Source organism: Rhinopithecus roxellana, chromosome 17 (assembly GCF_007565055.1).
Source record: "Rhinopithecus roxellana isolate Shanxi Qingling chromosome 17, ASM756505v1, whole genome shotgun sequence".
In the NCBI taxonomy this organism is placed as follows: domain Eukaryota; kingdom Metazoa; phylum Chordata; class Mammalia; order Primates; family Cercopithecidae; genus Rhinopithecus; species Rhinopithecus roxellana.
This window is the reverse complement of record NC_044565.1, coordinates 53,028,035-53,045,446: the sequence shown is the minus strand read 5'-3', so window position 1 is coordinate 53,045,446 and position 17,412 is coordinate 53,028,035. Positions and strand designations below refer to the sequence as shown.

Here is a 17,412-nt window from a genome sequence, read left to right as displayed (position 1 = left end):
AACAAACTGTCTCTCAGACCACAGTGCAATCAAACTAGAACTCAGGACTAAGAAACTCAATCAAAACCGCTCAACTACATGGAAACTGAACAACCTGCTCCTGAATGACTACTGGGTACATAACGAAATGAAAGCAGAAATAAAGATGTTCTTTGAAACCAATGAGAACAAAGATACAACATACCAGAATCTCTGGGACACATTTAAAGCAGTGTGTAGAGGGAAATTTATAGCACTAAATGGCCACAAGAGAAAGCAGGAAAGATCTAAAATTGACACTCTAACATCACAATTAAAAGAACTAGAGAGGCAAGAGCAAACACATTCAAAAGCTAGCAGAAGGCAAGAAATAACTAAGATCAGAGCAGAACTGGAGGAGATAGAGACACAAAAAACCCTCCAAAAAATCAATGAATCCAGGAGTTGGTTTTTTGAAAAGATCAACAAAATTGACAGACCGCTAGCAAGGCTAATAAAGAAGAAAAGAGAGAGGAATCAAATAGATGCAATAAAAAATGATAAAGGGGATATCACCACTGACCCCACAGAAATACAAACTACCATCAGAGAATACTGTAAATGCCTCTACGCAAATCAACTAGAAAATCTAGAAGAAATGGATAATTTCCTGGATACTTACACTCTCCCAAGGCTAAACCAGGAAGAAGTTGAATCCCTGAATAGACCAATAGCAGGCTCTGAAATTGAGGCAACAATTAATAGCCTACCCACCAAAAAAAGTCCAGGACCAGATGGATTCACAGCTGAATTCTACCAGAGGTACAAGGAGGAGCTGGTACCATTCCTTCTGAAACTATTCCAATCAATAGAAAAAGAGGGAATCCTCCCTAACTCATTTTATGAGGCCAACATCATCCTGATACCAAAGCCTGGCAGAGACACAACAAAAAAAGAGAATTTTAGACCAATATCCCTGATGAACATCGATGCAAAAATTCTCAATAAAATACTGGCAAACCGGATTCAGCAGCACATCAAAAAGCTTATCCACCATGATCAAGTGGGCTTCATCCCTGGGATGCAAGGCTGGTTCAACATTCGCAAATCAATAAACGTAATCCAGCATATAAACAGAACCAAAGACAAGAACCACATGATTGTCTCAATAGATGCCGAAAAGGCTTTTGACAAAATTCAACAGCCTTTCATGCTAAAAACGCTCAATAAATTCGGTATTGATGGAACGTACCTCAAAATAATAAGAGCTATTTATGACAAACCCACAGCTAATATCATACTGAATGGGCAAAAACTGGAAAAATTCCCTTTGAAAACTGGCACAAGACAGGGATGCCCTCTCTCACCACTCCTATTCAACATAGTGTTGGAAGTTCTGGCTAGGGCAATCAGGCAAGAGAAAGAAATCAAGGGTATCCAGTTAGGAAAAGAAGAAGTCAAATTGTCCCTGTTTGCAGATGACATGATTGTATATTTAGAAAACCCCATCATCTCAGCCCAAAATCTCCTTAAGCTGATAAGCAACTTCAGCAAAGTCTCAGGATAAAAAATTAATGTGCAAAAATCACAAGCATTCTTATACACCAGTAACAGACAAGCAGAGAGCCAAATCAGGAATGAACTTCCATTCACAATTGCTTCAAAGAGAATAAAATACCTAGGAATCCAGCTTACAAGGGATGTAAAGGACCTCTTCAAGGAGAACTACAAACCACTGCTCAGTGAAATCAAAGAGGACACAAACAAACGGAAGAACATACCATGCTCATGGATAGGAAGAACCAATATCGTGAAAATGGCCATACTCCCCAAGGTTATTTATAGATTCAATGCCATCCCCATCAAGCTACCAATGAGTTTCTTCACAGAATTGGAAAAAACTGCTTTAAAGTTCATATGGAACCAAAAAAGAGCCCGCATTGCCAAGACAATCCTAAGTCAAAAGGACAAAGCTGGAGGCGTCACGCTACCTGACTTCAAACTATACTACAAGGCTACAGTAACCAAAACAGCATGGTACTGGTACCAAAACAGAGATATAGACCAATGGAACAGAACAGAGTCCTCAGAAATAATACCGCACATCTACAGCCATCTGATCTTTGACAAACCTGAGAGAAACAAGAAATGGGGAAAGGATTCCCTATTTAATAAATGGTGCTGGGAAAACTGGCTAGCCATAAGTAGAAAGCTGAAACTGGATCCTTTCCTTACCCCTTATACGAAGATTAATTCAAGATGGATTAGAGACTTAAATGTTAGACCTAATACCATAAAAACCCTAGAAGAAAATCTAGGTAGTACCATTCAGGACATAGGCATGGGCAAGGACTTCATGTCTAAAACACCAAAAGCAACGGCAGCAAAAGCCAAAATTGACAAATGGGATCTAATTAAACTAAAGAGCTTTTGCACAGCAAAAGAAACTACCATCAGAGTGAACAGGCAACCTACAGAATGGGAGAAAATTTTTGCAACCTACTCATCTGACAAAGAGCTAATATCCAGAATCTACAAAGAACTCAAACAAATATACGAGAAAAAAACAAACAACCCCATCAAAAAGTGGGGAAAGGATATGAACAGACATTTCTCAAAAGAAGATATTCATACAGCCAACAGACACATGAAAAAATGCTCATCATCACTCGCCATCAGAGAAATGCAAATCAAAACCACAATGAGATACCATCTCACACCAGTTAGAATGGCAATCATTAAGAAGTCAGGAAACAACAGGTGTTGGAGAGGATGTGGAGAAATAGGAACACTTTTACACTGTTGGTGGGATTGTAAACTAGTTCAACCATTATGGAAAACAGTATGGCAATTCCTCAAGGATCTAGAACTAGATGTACCATATGACCCAGCCATCCCACTACTGGGTATATACCCAAAGGATTATAAATTATTCTACTACAAAGACACATGTACACGTATGTTTATTGCGGCACTATTCACAATAGCAAAGACTTGGAATCAACCCAAATGTCCATCAGTGACAGACTGGATTAAGAAAATGTGGCACATATACACCATGGAATACTATGCAGCCATAAAAAAGGATGAGTTTGCGTCCTTTGTAGGGACATGGATGCAGCTGGAAACCATCATTCTTAGCAAACTATCACAAGAAGAGAAAACCAAACACCGCATGTTCTCACTCATAGGTGGGAACTGAACAATGAGATCACTTGGACTCGGGAAGGGGAACATCACGCACTGGGGCCTATTATGGGGAGGGGGGACGGGGGAGGAGGGAGGGATTGCATTGGGGAGTTATACATGATATAAATGATGAATTGATAGGTGCTGACGAGTTGATGGGTGCAGCACACCAACATGGCATAAGTATACATATGTAACAAACCTGCACGTTATGCACATGTACCCTAGAACTTAAAGTATAATAAAAAAAAAAAAAAAAAAAGAAAAAAAAAAAAAAAGAGAATGCACTTCTCTACCCACTTTGACTCAGGGTGGCCATGCCACCTGCCTTCCCTGAGACATGTGAGTGGTTCCAGGCAGGTGCATGAAGAGCCAGTGTGATTTCCCACACTGCATCTTCTCTTCCTTTGCAATCAGGAAGCAGGAGGCGCCGGGGCCTCCATCAGTGGGTTTCCTGAGTGGCTGTGGGGACAGGACCCCCCTGGCCAGCCACAGTGCAGCACACATACTTGGTTGGCTTGTTATTGCAGCCTCGTCAGCCTGTCCTTACTGCTACAGAAATATAAAGGAAGTTTGTCCCGGAGAGTCTTTTCTTTGGCCACAGAACCACATTCTTTTCCCCAAGAGCAGAGAGAGGCTCCAGGACACAGATTAGGACAGATCCTTGTCTTCTGCCAGTATGCCATGAAAACTAGGAAATAACCATGGAGAGTGAGAACCCATTGCTGTATGAGGAGTGAGGTCAGGCAGGCTGTGGAGGGCGTCTGCTGATCAGGGAGCAGAGGGCCCTGGGTGGGGTCCTTATGGTGCCCCAAGAATTACAAAAGCACCTGCTGACCAGAGGCCTCTGGAGCACCCACGCCACTCCTTATAAGAAAGAGGTTTCTCCAGCAATTTTACCAAGCAGGTTGACGTTTTGCTGGTGGAGCCAAACGCAAAAACGCGGAGTGGATGCCATTCTGTATTGGGAGAAACTGCAGTGACTTCCCCAGCTCTACCTGTAGAAGTGGTCTAGAAGGTCACACTATTTCACGTGCTCTCTGATTTTTTAAAGGAATTCGACATAAGCAATTGATAAAATGTGGTGTATTTTCTCCCCAGAGACAATCTGAGATAGTTAAAGAAGATGAAGAGATACATGAGAACACCCCTGATTTTGAGGGCAACAAGGTGAGTTCATTTTATTTTGTGTTTAATGGCCTGGATCTAAGGCACCTAACACGCTGAACAGAGCTTACGTTTGGTGGTGAAAGGATCCAAGATCACGAGTCGGTACCAAAGCACAAGCCAGCATGGAATTGGAAGCGAAGGCATTTCCTAGGCAGCTGTGGACATGATCTTGTTTCCTGTGCCAGACAGTTACACGAGTCATTTTAATTGCATCTACACTTATCCTAATTACTTTCCACTGTACTTCTAGTCACAAACCTAAAAACTTTTTCCCCAGGAAGTTTCAAGATGTACTTTTAGCAGTGAACGTCCAGGGAGGTGAAGGAAGGCAGCAGGTGTGCAGGTGGCTGTGTGGAGTGGACACCTGGAGCACTGACTGGCGTGGTTCGCGGTGTGGTGTCAGTAGCCAGTCCCTCCGGGGAGCACAAGGGTGAGGGTGTGCAGTGCTCGTGTGCAGATGGCAGTGGAAGCCAGCACGGGATGCTTGGCAGTGTGGATTCTCACTCTCTCTTCTTCCTATTTGGATGTCCTGGAAACTTCCTCCCTGCAGGGAGCGTGTGCCTGTGGTCCTGTATGAGATTATGCAATTTATCATCCGCATAAAGTACGTGTATCGGGAAAACAGAATTTACTTTAAATGCTCCATTTTTAGCTAAGAAGTAGACTTTGAGGACTTCGTTTTCAGAATTCTGTCTCTGGATCTTTATTTTTGTTTCAAAGTAATCTCTTGTTTTTAAGTTTGGCCACAGTCAGGAAGCTGTGTAAATTGATCATCACACAGGAGGCCGTGTAATGAGCTCCCGGATTCATTAAGTCTGAGAGATGCAATCTGAGTCTATCCTCCAGGGCTGTAAACAGACGGGGACACTCGCCGCCCTGCCAGGAGTCACTTTTTTGTTTTTGTTTTTTGCTCTTAAAGTTGCCCTGCAGCTTCCTGGCTGCCACTTCGAAGAAAGGGGAGGAGTGACCCCTAGGAAGCTTGTGCATGGGTGCTGGAGCCACGCAGGTCACCCCCGGTGCTTGACACAACTTGGAACAGGTGTCTGTTGGAAGAGATACGGGTCCTCAGGAAGTTAGTTCAGGTTTTTTTAGAAAACACCAAAGCAGCTTCTGATCTAAAACAGACAGTCAGAGAGGATACACTTGTTAAACAGCTCATTCTTCCTTCCTTATATTCCTGGATAGTTGTGGAAAGGTATCCTGTCTATATCTGGATGAGTAGGGAAGACTGTTCGATGAAGAGCAAAGACAGTTTTTTATTTCTTTGGCATCCTCTGTCAAGGATAAGGGTATGTTCTGAGAGCAGGAATGAGAACGCAGACGTTTGTCTCAGCGCATTAGGCTAAGAAGGGCAAACAAGCCACTGGCTTACCTTCTTACTTACCCTCGAGGAGAGGGTGCTATTACGCAAATGGTATGTTTCAATAGTGATACAACCTAGGCCCTCTGACTGCAGTGAGTCTATGCTCTCTCCTCAATGCCTTGTGCACACTGGTGGTTGAATTTGTCATCTGTGCTTAACTGACTTGTTATGGAAATCTACTCAGGCTGCTGAGGGCATCCATGCCTATTAGTGACTTGCTAACAGCCAGTAGCAGATTTAATTTCTTAGAGTGAATCAAAATGTCTTTCTTAATGTAAGCACTATCACTGGAATTCAATGGCAAACCCAAGCACCTAGACCTTAGGTATCTGGGCCAAGGATCTAAGCTGCTGGGGAAAAAGGTGATAGGGACAGCCAGACCTTGGCTCTTTTGCCCAAGCATTAATGACGGGAGACAGGACAGGGAGGGCTGGGGAGCAGACGAAGGCATCCCGAGCTTCACTGTGCACCAGGCACTGCGCAGCCGCTCCCATGTACCTGGCCCCGTCTCCACCGCACAGTCGCTCTCTAAGGAAGGCAGAATAAACAAGATTAAAAACAACGAGATGGGGAGTTTAGGTAGCTTGTCGGTGTCACGCAGGAGGTGATGGGGCTTGGACTGGAACCCTGTTTTGAGTGATTTCAAAGGCTGTGTTTTCTTCTTCCAGTGAACCATGTTGGTTATATGTAACTTCCCAGAAGAGGCATTTTCTGTATCAGGCTTCACACTGTGTCCCTCGTAGATACCGCTGCTTGGTTGGCGTTACCTACTGCTTCCAGGGGTGCAGGATGGCTCAAGTGTTTCAGTTCTAACAGCTCCGTCTTTGCTTCTAATATGACTGAAACAAAGCTTTGTTGATGTGAGTAACCCATGGGGTTGAAGGTAATTGGCCCTAAAATTTGGCCCATGTTTTTGAGGGCTCAAGAAGAGCAAGCATTTTATATGCATTATAATAGCTGTAATAACAATTAAAAAGAAGCAGGACTCAATTAGCCCTTCCTGGCCAATAGGCCACAGTGAGCTAACCCTGCTGTCAATGAACTGTAGTTCACCTGACATTTCATTTATATGTTCATGTGACAAATTAATCATATGACATTTATTTGATATTGATTATATTAAAATTTTTAGGCATAGGATTGCTGGCTTGACCTCCTCAAAGACCGAGGTTGTGCCCTGTCATCTTACATGTCATTCAGTGTCTTATATACTGTAGGTGTTTAATAAATATCTGTGGATTTGCTTTCAGTTGCCTCTGATGAAGTTACTTAAATATGTAATCCTGGAGTAAAATGCTAATTACCTTGCAAAGTTGTAAGAAGACATATTATAAACTTTATTTATAAATACGCATTGTTCAGGCACAGAGGCTCATGCCTGTAATCCTAGCAATTTGGGCGGCTAAGGCAGGAGAATCGTTTGAGGCCAGGAGTTTGAGACCAGCCTGGGAAACATAGTGAGACCCTGTTTCTACAAAAAATTAGCAAAACAAAAAAAGGTAGCCAGATGCAGTGGTGTGCACCTGCAGTCCCAGCTCCTTGGGAGGCCGAGGTGAGAGGATCACTTGAGCCCAGGAGGTTGAGGCTGCAGTGAGCTACAATTGTGCCACTCCACTCCAGCCTGGGTGACAGAGAGAGACCCTGTCTGGAAAGAAAAATAACTACTACTACTATATATAGAAAATATTTCTGATGTTTGATCGCAAAGATGTGTTATTTTTGTGGTAAAATACAAACGATTTTTGTGGTAACATATAAAAACACGATTTGCCATTTAACCATTTTCAATGTGCAGTTCAGTCGCTTTAATCATGTTCTCCGTGTTGCACAGTCACAGCCACTGTCTTAGTTCCGACAACTTTTCATCTCCTCACACCGACACTCTGTGCCAGCTCCCCGTCCTGTGCTAACTCCCTGTTCCGTGCTTTGCCTAGCCCCAACGGTGTTGTCATTTGGAGCACTTAAAACAACAGCCTGAAGGAGCTATTCAGATGCAAGTATTATGATGGGATCCTGCTCACGCCGCAGCCCAGGGTGCATGTATTTTACAATTATGTATGTCAATAGCATAGAAGTGGGAGCAATCAAAAGCAAAAATAGAACTGTGCTTTTGGATGACACTTCCTCATCCTCAGAGTACTTTAAACGTGTTAATTATACATATGACAATTCTGACGATACTGGGCACTGTAATAACATTTTTTCATCCTTAAAAATGGAATGTTATTAACATTGGAACACTGGGATTTTCTCCAGTTCTTTTTTATTTTTTTTAAGATGGAGTCTTGCTCTGTTGCCCAGGCTGGAGTGCAGTGGCGTGATCTCGGCTCACTGCAAGCTGCGCCTCCCGGGTTCACGCCATTCTCCTGCCTCAGCCTCCCGAGCAGCTGGGACTACAGGCGCCCACCACCACGCCCGGCCAAGTTTTTGTATTTTTAGTAGAGACGGGGTTTCACTGTGTTAGCCAGGATGGTCTCGATCTCCTGACCTCATGATCCACCCGCCTTGGCCTCCCAAAGTGCTGGGATTACAGGAGTTAGCCACCTCGCCCAGCCTTCTCCAGTTCTTAGTGCTTGATTTGTTTGGACTCATTGGTTCTAAAACATCTTATGTGCAAGCAGCACTTTGTAATTTATGCTACCTGCGAAGTTTGTAAAGCAGTGTGTAATGGTTTTGAAAAGGTTTGATCCCTTTCCAAAGCAAGATGGAAAGTATGAATGGCAATGCCAAAAAAATATATCCATGGGCCACGTACACAGCGCTCTCTCCAAGGATGCCACGAGCTTCCTATCCTTGAGAGTATCTCCGGGGGGTCTGTAGCCAGCTCTGAGGGATGCTTTAGAGAAGGGTTGTGCATAGGAGTGGTCGGGTATCATGGCGCTCAGGTTTTTCTCTGATTCCTTGTTATCAACCTTTTTAATAGTATTTAGGTGTTTCCTACTTTTGAAAAAGCTGTATAAAAATGTCATGGGTAATTTTGTGTATTCAATAAAGAGAGAGAGAGACAGGAAGAGGGAGCAGGAGATTGACTCTGATTTTGGGGTGATGATTTTCTCTTCCTCCAAGAGCATCCTGTGCACGTTCAGGCCTCTCTGGTGCTGTGCCCGATGCCTGCTGCACCTCTGCCTTTCCAGCTCTCACCCACTTCCAGGGCTTGCTGCAGAGCCAGCCTCGTCCTTACAGCTCTCTGGATCCTTCTTCAGGGAGCATCTCTTCCTCCGCTAACCTCCACTGGTATTTTGTTTGTCCTTTCTACGCCATCCAAAGCACGATTTGGCTTTAGTTAGAGCTGTTTGTGAACATCTACTGTCTCTTCTGAGTGATTCACGTTTTCTGAAGGAAGAGTCTTGACTTAATTCATTTTAGTGTCATTTTAGTGCCTTTCATATCACCTTGCACATGGGAATAACTGATCTTGAGTTTGATAGAGACTCTGGAAGATATTAGGTGACCAGTGTGCGGCAGTGGAGGCAGTGTGGGGCATCGCAAGGCCTCTGGCCTGAGGCTGGAGTGTGGCCAAGCAGGAGCTGAGCGTGGCCCCAGAAGAGGGGACTAAAGATGAAGGTGGATATTCAGTGAGTCTCAAAAGGCTATGTCAGAAGTAATTATCTCCAAAGCCTTAGTGTTTATCTACATGAAAATCAAACTTTTCTCTTTGGAAAATTTCATGAAGTCAAAAGCTAAACAAAATAAGGAAGAAAGTATTTGCAGTACAAATCAAATGTTCTTGATTTACACAAGTCTCATAAATCATTAACCCAAAGCCCAGTAAAAAGAAAGGCAAAGAAGACAAACAGGAAATTCACAGAGAAGAATACAGATTTCCAGAAGACATGAGGAAATATGTCCATATCATTCCTACTTAAAGCAATGCAGATAATAAAAATGAGGTTTTTTTGTTGTTAAATCAGATTGATGATGTCCAGTGCTTAATAAATCCAGATTAGGGATTTGTTTTACAACATCCCTCCTGCAGGTAATTGAATACTATATTTTTATGTTAATATAGATGCAGAAAAGCAGCAATGCTTCTTAGGGTCGTGTATGAATCAATGCAGCCTTTGGAAAAGAGTTTTTTCTCTTTCTGTTAAAATTAAACCCTTACTTTTCTTAAACCATTATTATCATAGCTAGGAATATCTTCCGCACATTTTTAAACCATTATTATGATAGGAATATCTTACAAATATGTTAAAAACTATTAATATTTGTTATATTAACATTCAATAAAGAGAGAGAAGGACAGGAAGAGGGAGAGGGAGATGGACTCTGATTTTGGGGTGATGATTTTCTCTTCCTCCAAGAGCATCCTGTGCACGTTATGTTAATATACAAATATTAATCTATTACAGTATATTTATGACTATTAATAGAAACAAATGCAATGCTCATCCACAGGGTTGGTTGATTAACTGGTGTTTTACCAGTGGAATGGGATACAATACAGCTGTGAAAATAATTAGATAGACGCATACAGCTGAAGGATGGGAGCTCTAAGATGTTATATTAAGTAAAAAAAAAATCAGAGTGCCACAGGGAATACAAGTATGACATGCTGCCTTTTGCATAAGAATGATCAAAAAGATGTACATAAAAACAAAGAATTTAGAATGGGAAACAAAATGGAAGGAAGTAGGAGGAACAGAGCCGCGAGTCGATAGTGAGGATGAGGCTTGAGGCTTTACGCCAAGCTCCTGAATGATGTTTATGAGAAATAATTTGACCTCCCCGAGAAGCTGAGTAGAGGCGGGGGAGATTAAGGATTTATTTTACAACATCCTTCTTGCGATAGCTGATTCCTATATTTACTTTTTAATTCTAGGATGAAGAAGATGCTTTGTGAAGATGTTGAAAGAGAGGTTTGTATCAACAACAAATACTGTAGTTTTGCTGTTTCTACTCTGAAGACAGACCTAACAAGAGAATCCATGGATCCCCAAATCTTGTCAGGTGCTTTTTAGGAATGTAACTTCTTTGCCTCTGTCATACACCGTAGCTCTGTTTTCCAGAGTTAGAAAACCAACTTGGAGGAAAAGAAGCAAATCACGGCCTTTCACTTAGGTGGATGGATCCTTGGGAAAGGCAAGTAAGAACCAGGAGTGAAAAGTGCTCTAAGGCAGTGCGTGGCTGGCGTCTGAAGGTGCAGCGTTTATGACTGCCTGGAAAACCTGGAAAACACGTGTGAATTATCTGCCAGCTACACCTGTAGTCACTCACTTAGGTTTTCCAGGCAGTCATAAAAGCTGCACCTTCAGACGCCAGCCGTGAAGCTAAGGATGAATGTGCTTGCCTGGCGAGCACAAGGGAGTAGGGGACTCACAGCTCTGGGGAAAGTGGATGTGTAACTGGGCCGGGGACCACACCTGGCAGCAGACCCCACCGGGCAGCGGAAGGTGCTTCCCTCTAGAAGCGCTGCTCTCCCTGCCGTCAGCGACAGCTCTGTCCTCAGCAGGACTGAGTTCTCATCCTAAGTTGGTAGATGACTAAGTGATGATAGTGATTTTTGTCTGAGTGTGTCAAGTTTCATTTATTTATTTATTTGTTTATTTATTTATTTATTTATTTATTTATTTATTTTTTTGAGACGGAGTCCCGCTCTGTCACCCAGGCTGGAGTGCTGTGGCTGGATCTCAGCTCACTGCAAGCTCCGCCTCCTGGGTTCACGCCATTCTCCTGCCTCAGCCTCCCGGGTAGCTGGGACTACAGGCGCCACCACCTCGCCCGGCTAGTTTTTTTTTTTTTTTTTGTAGTTTTTAAGTAGAAACGGAGTTTCACCGTGTTAGCCAGGATGGTCTCGATCTCCTGACCTCGTGATCTGCCCGTCTCGGCCTCCCAAAGTGCTGGGATTACAGGCTTGAGCCACCGCGCCCGGCCAAGTTTCATTTATTTAGTCTGTAGTTTTCCTAGACTCCTCAGCACTCCGCAAAGGATGTGATCCCTGAGTGATGACACTTGGAGAGGTTAACCTAACCAAAGCCAGTGTCTGCACACCTTGGGGACTTAAACCGGCTCCGCCTGGCTTTGACTGCTCCAGTACCTGCCAGATGTGTGGCTTCGGGAACACTCCTTAAAACCTGATTGCCTCAGTTTCCTCCTCTATTCAAAGTTTATCTGTCCACTTGTTTATAACAAAATCAACCTCCAGGAGAGAATATGCGTAAAGTCTGCTTAGCATTACTACTTTTATTCTTATTATTAGCAATAGCTGACTTGCAAAATATTCCTGACCATATTATAGGGGAGGGGAACACGTGTGAGTTGTGTCCTGCCCATGCAGGGAGCCTCTGGTGTGGGTGTGTCCCGATTGTGCAGTGAGCCTCTCCTGCAGATGTGTCCCGCCTGTGCACGGAGCCTTTCATGTGGGTGTGTCCTGCCCAGGCACGGAGCCTTTCATGTGGGTGTGTCCTGCCCATACATGGAGCCTCTGGTGTGGGTGTGTCCTGCCCATACATGGAGCCTCTGGTGTGGGTGTGTCCTGCCCATACATGGAGCCTCTGGTGTGGGTGTGTCCTGCCCATACATGGAGCCTCTGGTGTGGGTGTGTCCCCCAGTGCATGGAGCCTTTCATGTGGGTGTGTCCCGCCTGTGCACGGAGCCTTTCATGTGGGTGTGTCCTGCCCATACATGGAGCCTCTGGTGTGGGTGTGTCCCCCAGTGCATGGAGCCTTTCATGTGGGTGTGTCCTGCCTGGGCACGAAGCCTCTGGTATGGGTGTGTCCCCCGGTGCTCGGAGCCTCTCGTGTGGGTGTGTCCTGCCCATGCATGGAGCCTCTGGTGCGGATGTGTTCCGCCCATGTATGGAGCCTCTGTGTGGATGTGCAGGCAGCCTTGTGGCTGGAAGAGCACTAAATTCCTGTTTTAGCTTTCCCACTAACTTGCTAGGTGTCCTTTCTTAAGTAACTTGATTGATTCAGTCAACAATCATTTTACATGTTTATAGGTTTGCTTACTTTACTTTTCAAGAATCAATGAGACAATGGTTTGGAAAGTTCCTAAAAAGTGTAGCATATCTCTGTTTAAAACGGTGTTTATATTATTTGTATTTGAGCTAGATAATGAAAGTTTTTGTTCTTTAGCTTGAAATTAGACACTTGGTTTTCCCCACTCTTAACTCCCTTGTTAAAATCAGTGTGATCCATTTTGTTATGTGGCATTCCATCCTCTGGAACTCTCTACAGCCAACCTAAGCGCACATGATTGGGAAACAATAATGTGTGTTCATCGCGATGTCCCTGTAAGCATAAATCGTATCTGGTTTGAATGCCAAGTAATTCTTTGGAGCATTTATCACTTGTTTGGCATACATGTTACTCTTTTAAAGGGAATATTTTACCAAACGCAATGTAATGAGAAGAATGTGAATCTGGCCGCATGCAAACTGTGCGCAGATAGTTTCATTTCTCCGAGCCTTGATGTCCTTATCTGTGAAACTGAGACAATTTCCAACTTGCGAAGTGAGTGTAAAGATTAAAAGTATTTAAAAGTGCCTTACTCAGTGGTCTGGGGATAAATGCTATCTACTGTTGTTACTATTATTCTGTAATTTAATCATGACTCCAATGAAGGTCTAAAGTCTTTGAAAGAAGGAATGAGATTTTACTCATATTTGCACTTTTCTCAGCGTCAGGCATGCGCAATGCCTTACAGTAGACATTATATATAATTTATTTATTTTTGAAACAGAATCTCTCTCTGTCGCCCAGGCTGGAGTGCAGTGGCACTATCTCGGCTCACTGCAAGCTCCGCCTCCCGGGTTCAAGCGATTCTCCTGCCTCAGCCTCCCAAGTAGCTGGGACTACAGGTGCCCACCACCACGCGGGCTAACTTTTTGTATTTCTAGTAGAGACGGGGTTTCACCATGTTAGCCAGGATGGTCTCGATCTCCTGACTTCGTGATCTGCCCGCCTCGGCCTCCCAAAGTGCTGGGATTACAGGCGTGAGCCACCGTGCCCGGCCTATTAATTCTATTTTTAAATGAAATTTTTTCCTCTGATACCTCACACTAGTTTAAAACTTAATACTTTGTTAAACTATAAACAATTTATGTTGGTTGTAGACTTATTAGAAAATGCAGATAAGAAAAAAATGAGGAAGTGAAAACCCTGAATTCCTCTGCTCAGAGTCTGTTCTCACTTTTGTGCATGATCTTCAGGACTGTTTTCTATTTTAAGTTTACTTTTTGTGTAGAGTATTAAGAGGGTCAGAACTTGTCAAATAATAGAAAATTCGATTTTAAGAAATACTATGAATCAGTATTGAGGATATTTTCAACATTTTAGGTTCTTTCTCAGTATACTTCAGAATGTTGATTTTATTTATTTGAAAAAGATTTCGATGTTTTTGAGCAGAGCTGCCATTCACTTTAAAAACAGCAACAACAAAGCAGGCATCATGGACTTAGGAGGAATCTTCCCAGAGCTGTGTTGCAAGTGTGGCTTCCTGGATGTCATCTGCTCTGAGTATTTGATCTCAAATCAGAATTTAAAAAGGAAGTTTCATTTTTTCTTCAGCAACAAATGTTCAATTTGATTTCTCATTGGCTATTTTTTTTGACGATAGTGAGAAATAGATTTAAGAGAAGAAAAGTAAACAGATTGAATAATTTATCCACTGATAGATTTTAAAATGTAAACTACAATTTTAAATCATGAATCTAGGTGTTGAACTATTCTACTTCCATCCTGTATTGGACACATAGTAACTTTCTGAAATATGACAGTAACAAAGAACATTCCGAATACACCGGGTGTGCAGTTTGCTGTTTTCATTTTGTGTTTTTGCATCATGGATTGTAATATGAACATATCGATCACTTCTGATGGCCAAGCAGCATGACAGGATGCTGTAGTGACAAGTGCCAGGTGCAACGTGTATGAGAAGATAATTGTGACCTTTTTTTTCCCAAAGGCTTCAAAAATTAAGTATAATTTTGATCAATAATAAATGTGCTATTAGTTAAAAAAAAGTACCTAAGATTTTTAGTATTTATAGTCATCGATTTGTGAAATGGTCTATCTATCACCTTTTAAAGGAGTACTTTGTAAGTTTCATGACAGTGTTATGCATGATCATATCAAAGCAAAGTCCTTTTAAATGCATGTTGGAGGCAACATTCAAAGCGTGTTAACATCCTTTGTTAAATGTTTTCCTTCCTTTCTTCTGTTTCCCTTCCTTCCTTCTTTTCTTCTCTTCCTTCCCTCCCTTCCTCCCTTCCTCTCTTCCTGCCTTCCCTCCCTTCCTCCCCCAAACCCTTTGTCTCTCTCTTTCTTTTTCTGAGACAGGGTCTTCCTCTGTCACTTGCAAGCTCCGCCTCCCACTTTCAAAAGATCTTATGCTTCAGCTAACTGAGTAGCTGGGATTACAGGCATGGCACGTGTGCCACCACACACAGCTAACTTTTTTTTTTTTTCTTGTAGTTTTAGTAGAGAGGGTTTCACCATGTTGGCCAGGTTGATCTCGAACTCCTGACCTCAAGTGATCCACCCACCTCGGCCTCCCAAAGTGCTGGGATTACAGACGTGAGCCACTCTGCCTGGCCAAATGTTTTCAATGTGATAGAAAAATAGTGGGTTTTGCCTACGCTTGAAACATTTATATTTTAGCTTTTTGGAGAAACAAGAGTGAAAAACTGCCAAGCACCACACAAAACTCCATGTGGAATCCAGAGACCCTTTTCCTGCCCTGATTTCCAGACTTCCTTTGAACTGAGGACTGGCTCCTGTGCTTCTCTTGAAGAAATGCCTTACAGTAAATGGTACCAATTCTCATCGTTGCTCAACTTTATACTGTATTTATTTATATTTATGACTTGATCCTTCACTCTTTTTCTAATGCCATGCCTCTAATTGTTCTGTGAGTCACCTCTTTCAAGAAGCAATTAACCATTCTGGTCATCTCTTAATGCTCTCAGCCTTCAGGAAGCGTGCTATTATAATCATGTCATTTCCAAATACTTTGCCTTTTTCCAATTATCCCCCAAGTGATTTTGTGTTTGCATTCAAGTTTTCAACAACTCTCCATTGGATGGTTAATTTTTTTCCTATTAAATGCTCATTTCTGTATGTATGGAGCACATCCTCTGCTTCTATGTCTCCTCCTTCCCTGTCCAGGGGTACTCACTGCTCAAAATTTAACTAACTAAGCCTGGGCCTTCTAGGATTAAAGAAAGAGAGATTTGATCCTCTTGTAGCTTTTAGGCTTTGATAGTTCATGTTGTTGAAAACTAGGAAATTCTTGACTTTGGGTGGAGTCAGAATGACAAGAACATAAGAAAATAGAACACAGTGGGTAACTTCAGAACAGTAGTTATAGAACAGGAGTTATCTATGATTGATTAACGTTATGTGCTGCTGTGTGCTTATTTGCCTACAACAAAAAGAGAATCATGTCTATTTTGCTTTTTAATCTTCTTGTCTTTATGACTGCACCCCAAATCATAGTGTGCTTAGAAATTCATTGAGGATTGAAATCCACCAGACTGACGAAGGGTCTTGAAGGAGATAGGTCTTCCCAAGGAGGCTCCTCGTTCGGGTGCTCTGCGGAAGCTGAGAAATGGTGCGCCTTCTGCCAGTGTTTACCCAGAATGCCCCAGATGAGATCAGGTGAAAAAAGTGAGTAGTTGATGTGCTACTAGCTATTAGACAAGTGATAAAACAGTGCAGCCTCTTTAAAAGATCGAAGTGGTGGTTTATATCAATTGACATAAACAATATTTAAATGATTTAACATGCTTAAGACGTGCTAAGCTCAGAACATCAGCCATTTTCCATCGCCTGCAGCTACTGATGAAAACACCGTTTCAGCGTCTTACTGAAGTAATGTGCATCCACAAATCCATAACAGTCATCTCCTTTCCTTGTGTGCTTTCTCAGTCAATCAGTGGAGGGTTTTCATTTAATTAACATTGCCAGAAATGCCAATAAAATCAGGATCCAGCATTGTCTCTGACTCAGGATTTTTGTGACAAAATGAAAATGGCATTGATTCATTAATTGATTTTTAAAATTCATTGCCTGCCCAGTATCTTTACTGTTTTTTCTCTTTATTATGTTGATACCACTCCATCACCACAGCTAAGTCTTTTATTGCTTCTTTAAGAGACAAGGTCAATAGCGATCAACATTGGAGTCTCAAAAATGGAAGTGTAAGGTAATCAGTAATACTAAGTGGGTTTGTGGTAAAATATTAAGCAATGAAACTTTTAGAAAATTATGTGATTCTAGGCTGGGTGCGGTGGCTCACGCCCGTAATCCCAGCACTTTGGGAGGCCAAGGCGGGTGGATCACGAGGTCAGGAGAGCGAGACCATCCTGGCTAACACCGTGAAACCCCGTCTCTACTAAAAATATAAAAAAAAATTAGCCAGGCGTGGTGGCGGGTGCCTGTAGTCCCAGCTACTCAGGAGGCTGAGGCAGGAGAATGGCGTAAACCCAGGAGGCGGAGCTTGCAGTGAGCCGAGATCGCACCACTGCACTCCAGCCTGGGCAACAGAGCGAGACTCCATCTCAAAAAAAAAAAAAAAAAAGTATGTCGTTCTAGAAGTAGAAAACTTGGATCCCTCTATCCCTCTCTACATAGGAGATTCATTTGGACTCAAATAATAGAAGAAAGATTTTCACTTAAAAATGGAAAAGATGCTCTGGGCAATGCTCTTCATTAATAAAACACAAGGTATTGCATTGGCGTTTTATAAGAGACAGTCACGGATGAACCAATCTGCCTTTTCATATGGTG

The 17,412-nt window shown here is 42.6% G+C and overlaps 1 protein-coding gene across 1 annotated transcript in view; it reads left to right on the top strand.

The window, feature by feature from the left end:
* Positions 1-17,412, top strand: part of DCDC2C (doublecortin domain containing 2C) — a 143,071-nt gene that overhangs the window by 79,585 nt on the left and 46,074 nt on the right. The window contains exons 9-10 of the mRNA XM_030921649.1: positions 4,249-4,317; positions 10,503-10,539. Coding sequence (XP_030777509.1) covers positions 4,249-4,317; positions 10,503-10,523 — 90 coding nt within the window. The 3' untranslated portion in view covers positions 10,524-10,539. The remainder of the gene's footprint in view (positions 1-4,248; positions 4,318-10,502; positions 10,540-17,412) is intronic.